The following is a 4,951-nucleotide window of genomic DNA, read 5'->3' as shown; positions in this document are numbered from 1 at the left end:
TTGTGAAGAAAAAATATATTATCCAAATCCTTGTAGAGAAAAATTATCACAGATGCATCTTATGAAAATTGTAAGTAGGTTACAATGGTACCAAATGAGAAACAACATCAAATATCAATGGTGTTTTGCGAAGAAATCCTTGGTTCTCTTCCTCAAACGAGTGAATACAATAACCACGCAAGCTAAGACCCATGGAGGAACGCTGAAGTTAACACCGGTGAAGTTAAACTTTTTAGCCCAACCCGGAGTCTCCTTCATAACCAGAATAATCATCGCAGTTATCACTGCCACCCCAATAAAGATCCTGGTGATCGGCTTTATCAACGAATCCTGAAACCCACAAATATTTTTAAAAATCTAATCAAAAAGATGTAATTGATTCAACCACATTCATATATACATACATGGATGGATGAGAGAGCCAAAAGTTTGGGCATTCAAGTCACCAATCAAGACACCAAAAAAAAATATAATAATATCATTTTCAATTCTAACTATTAAGAAACTTGTAATGGATGCCAATATGAATCTGTAGCCACCAGCCCACCACCATGTGTGTGGTAATAATTCAAAACCCTCCTATACCTATATATATCTTCGACCATCTTTGGAACATAGATATAGCGTATTCGAAATACTCGTTAAGGTTCAAGGTACCAAAATTTAAATATGCGTGCCCTTGAATGAAAAAAGTAGTACAGCACAAATTCTTGTGACCGAAAAGTCTACACTTAAAACAGTTGTTATTTCTACTCTAAGCATAAACGCTAACCCTAAATTCTACTATGATCCTAACCATATGAGATGCTCTAAATCACACTCACACCTGAAATTAGTTTATTCCTATTAAGCTTACATAAGGACTTGCAAAACTGTACTGTAATATGGAGTAACTATCATGTACTCACTATAAACAATAACAGTAATTGTGACTCAATAATAAACATGAATCAGTCAAAATTGAGAAAGAAAAAAAATTAACTGCTAAAAGTACCTTAGGTTCACCGTCGATATAAATAACAGATCCGTCCTTGTACGGAAGTATAGATCTGCCGTTTCTAGGGTTAAACCTGATCGGAACACCTCTACCTGATTGCGTATTGAAAGCATACACCGATTTAAATCCATATTTATCCAATATATCTCTAACTTCAAGCTGATCTTGATCCCAGCCACCTAAATTCGATTTGAATGTATCAATCGGACCTTTACCGCACCGAAATAGATGAACCTCTACTTCCGGTACTTTAGTTCGTACTGATTTAGATCGAGTCTTTGATTCTGATAACAACGGCTGTGATTGTTCTTCAGTGATTGTAGTCGATTCTTCGGTTTCTGTGATTTCAACCATTTTGATTAATTAATTAATTATTTTTGTTAGTGGTTTTAGGCCGGCGTAGAGATGAAGCGTTGGCTCGTTAAAATCTGTTGACATCTATAGATTGATTTGGCACTTTACAAGTTTGCCGGATTGTCAAAATTACCCCCTTTACTTTCCACAATTTAATAACAACCTGAAAAAGGTGAAAAAGTTAAACTCTGAACCAATGATGCACTTGAGTGGTACAAGACTGTCAAGTGTCAAGACCTTCAGCTAAATCTTTACTTCACCCACCGGACTTTGACTCTACCAGTTACCCTCGTGGATGGCTCATTGGGAAGAAACGGAATGTAACGACCATAGAATTTTCAACATTTATTTATTAATAATTACTATTATTAATACGTGTGATTAAACGAATGTATGTTATTACATTTACATGTTGCCTTGATTGCCCGTACTTGACTTTTAAGAGCCCGAAACGTCTTTGTGACACCCGGAACTTTCACGAATAATATTTTTAGATATTATTTACATTCATGATTAAATTTATTAATCATTTTAATTAACTAAGGCTATTAGTTAGTTACTTGGGCTTTAATTGGTTTAACTTGTGATTTATTTGAACTTGGGCTTTATTAGTGTAATGGACTCTTGATGTTGGGCTTCCAAGCCCACCCTACATTATTAATGGACCTTTTAGCCCACTCTTTCAAGTGTAAGTATCATGTTAGATGGTAACTAGCTAGTTTAAGGCACTTGGAATCTTGTTACACATCATCCCCATGCACATACCACCTTGTGTCCAACTTTAATGAACTTTACAAGCTTGTAACCAAAGAACAAACCTCCCCCTCCCTTTTTTTTCTGCTGAATGCCGAAGCCTTGGTGGCCATTTAGTGGTGTTTTGAATTTTTTTTACACTACATACTCACTAGTATTCATATTACTCTTTCATTTACACACACACTCACTTTTCTCTCAAACTTTCTCTCATATTCTTCTACATTCTTGTAAGTAAACTTGAAGACATTTTCTCTTCTTCTTTTCTCCCTAAAACATTATACATACATGCAAATCATCATCATCATTTGTTGTTCTTTGTTGTTAATGTTACTTGTCTTGTTAATTGTTGTTATTTACTTACATGTTTCAAGAATCTAACTTTCTAGTTTGATTCATCTTTTATCTTGTTTTAACAAGAACAATCAAGAACTAAACTCTCTAGTTTAGGTTCTACATATAATGTTTCAAAGATTATAAAGTTCTTGTGTTGATTAAAGACATACTTGAAGCTCATGAAGTAAACTTTAAAAGTTTACTTTCTAAAGATCAAGACATAGGCTTGAATCTTTAAAGTATGAACAACCATGAACCTTTTCTTGTTTATTTAAGTTTACTTCTTCAATTTATGCACTTTAATTTCATGTAGTTAGTTTATATGGTCAAGTACTACAAGTTAGTCTTGATCTCATATCTCTTGAACAAATTAAGTTAACTTTGAAAGTTCAAGAACACACAAACAAGTTTTCTTTAAATATAACTTTGGATCTAGACTTTTGAGTCTTGGATCTTCAAGATCAAACTAAGAACTATGTTCTACTACTTATGATCTTGATTAGTTAGTTAACTTTCAAGTTTATAGTTCATGTAAGTGTCAAACCTAAGACTTTGATGTAACTTTGGTTCATCAAACTTCATGCAACTCTTAAGTGAGGTGTGCTTCATGTCTTAGACTTGCACATGGGTTATGATGGTCAAGACTTGGTTAAGATGATGTAGATACATCAATGAGTTGTACACTTGAAGCTATATGCATCAAGGATGAGAACCATGATGAACATCAAGCACCAAGACCACCGGAACCCTTTTAAACTCACTGTTCTGTCCAAAAGCTACTGGTCTGGTGATTCTGTAACTGACCAGTAGACCTATGCTGTTCTAACCTTGATTTTTAGATAGATCTTTTCGAGTAGATAACTTTTCATATAGGACTCGTCTTAATCCGAGTTACGGTTTAGGATTTATGGCCCTCCGATCGTTACTATGTCCTTTAACGTTGTGTAGAAATTTCTGACCTACTCGTACTTAGACCGTCGCCACGGTCAAACAAAGACGAGTTTGCTTCTGTAAATTTTACCACACTTAAGGGACTCATAGATGGAGCCATGGCCACTGGTCTCACCTTAATTCAGTAAGGGTAGAGGCCGTGGTGACTGACTGAAGTCAGACTTTGTTTTAAACTACTTTCATAAACGAAACTTACTTTACGCCTTTTGTTTGATGATGAATGATGATGACCCTTAAGACCTTATTTACATACTTTTAAACCTATTAAGAAGATTTACTGACTTAGTACTATTTGACTTAGGTTGAGGACTTCGGACCATTTACTTGCACACCTTTCCCGACTACTACTTTACCGCTACATATCATTGTGAGTTATAGCATTCCCTTTTTACTTTAACTTATTTTGGGAACTGAGAATACATGCGGATTTTATGTTTTACATACTAGGCACGAGTACTTAAACTTATATATGTGTGGGTTATACAACGGCATAAACATTCCCTTTAGCTCGGTAACGTTTAATCATTGGTTTTTGAACCGTGAACGCGAATCTTAGATATGGATCCATAGGGTTTGACATCCCCACTCGGGCTAGTCGCGCTAGCATTTAACGAGTGTTTAATACTTCGTAGACATACGCACTTGCCAAGTGTACTTTCAGGGGGTATAAACGTTAAGTTAGTTACCAAGTGCCCACGGTTAACATATACTTTATCATACTGTTTTGAAACGCTCTTTGTAGCACTGAAATCTCGTGGCCTACCTTACATACTGTTATACTTAAACTATAGCTCACCAACCTTTGTGTTGACGTTTTTAAGCATGTATTTCTCAGGTGCTTGAGGTTGCTTCCGCTGTCTTACTTGTTGTGCTGTAGACACCCGCTGCTTAGAGTTGTCCACGCATGAACTACTTTACTTTGCATTCAAACATTCGTACTTTTGAACTATGACTTGTAACGACCATTGTGGTCACATACACTTATTATTTGCTTCTACTTAGTGAAGCATGCTTTTGAAATGTAAAACATTTGATGTCGGTTATGACATCACCTTTTTATCGTGAATGCAACTCCTTTAATTACAGCATATAGTACTTAACCTTGTAATGATCCTGTTGTTGATGATTCGTACACGATGGTTTTGTACGGGGCATCACATTTGGTATCAGAGCCAGGTTGTAGGGAATTAGGTTGCATTAGTGAGTCTAAGACCGACCCGAGTAGGATTCACTAATAGGACTAATCTACAACTTGCTAGTTTACGTGTTTCTGCTGAACTTACTGCATGCTGCTGCTTACTGTTACTGCTATATGCCATATGCTATTACATGATTTCACTACTGCATGATGCTACTTGATTTCGATTGCATGCTACTTTCATACGAATTACTGTTATTGCCATGCTAGTTACCGTTATACATGATTTAAACTGTTGGCCTATTATTTGCTTGCTTTATGACATACTGACATGGAAAATTTATTTTTCCTTGTTCAGATGTCGGATGTTCCACCTGCTGGCATTTCGGGCAGTACAGACTCAGACCCCGTCGCCCTACCTA

At 36.0% G+C, this 4,951-nt stretch overlaps 1 protein-coding gene across 1 annotated transcript; it reads right to left on the bottom strand.

Annotated features, from left to right (window-relative positions):
- Positions 1-1,406, bottom strand: LOC139892614 (uncharacterized). Its single transcript, XM_071875723.1, has 2 exons — positions 995-1,406; positions 1-330 (listed from the first exon to the last, which is right to left on the bottom strand). Exons 1-2 carry the CDS (start codon positions 1,349-1,351, stop codon positions 115-117), a joined length of 573 nt encoding a protein of 190 aa, XP_071731824.1. The 5' UTR covers positions 1,352-1,406; the 3' UTR covers positions 1-114.
- Between the last annotated feature and the right edge of the window lie 3,545 nt (positions 1,407-4,951).

Source organism: Rutidosis leptorrhynchoides, chromosome 2 (genome assembly GCF_046630445.1).
Source record: "Rutidosis leptorrhynchoides isolate AG116_Rl617_1_P2 chromosome 2, CSIRO_AGI_Rlap_v1, whole genome shotgun sequence".
Lineage (NCBI taxonomy): Eukaryota > Viridiplantae > Streptophyta > Magnoliopsida > Asterales > Asteraceae > Rutidosis > Rutidosis leptorrhynchoides.
Note: the sequence above shows the minus strand (reverse complement) of the source record. Positions and strands in the feature narration are given on the sequence as shown.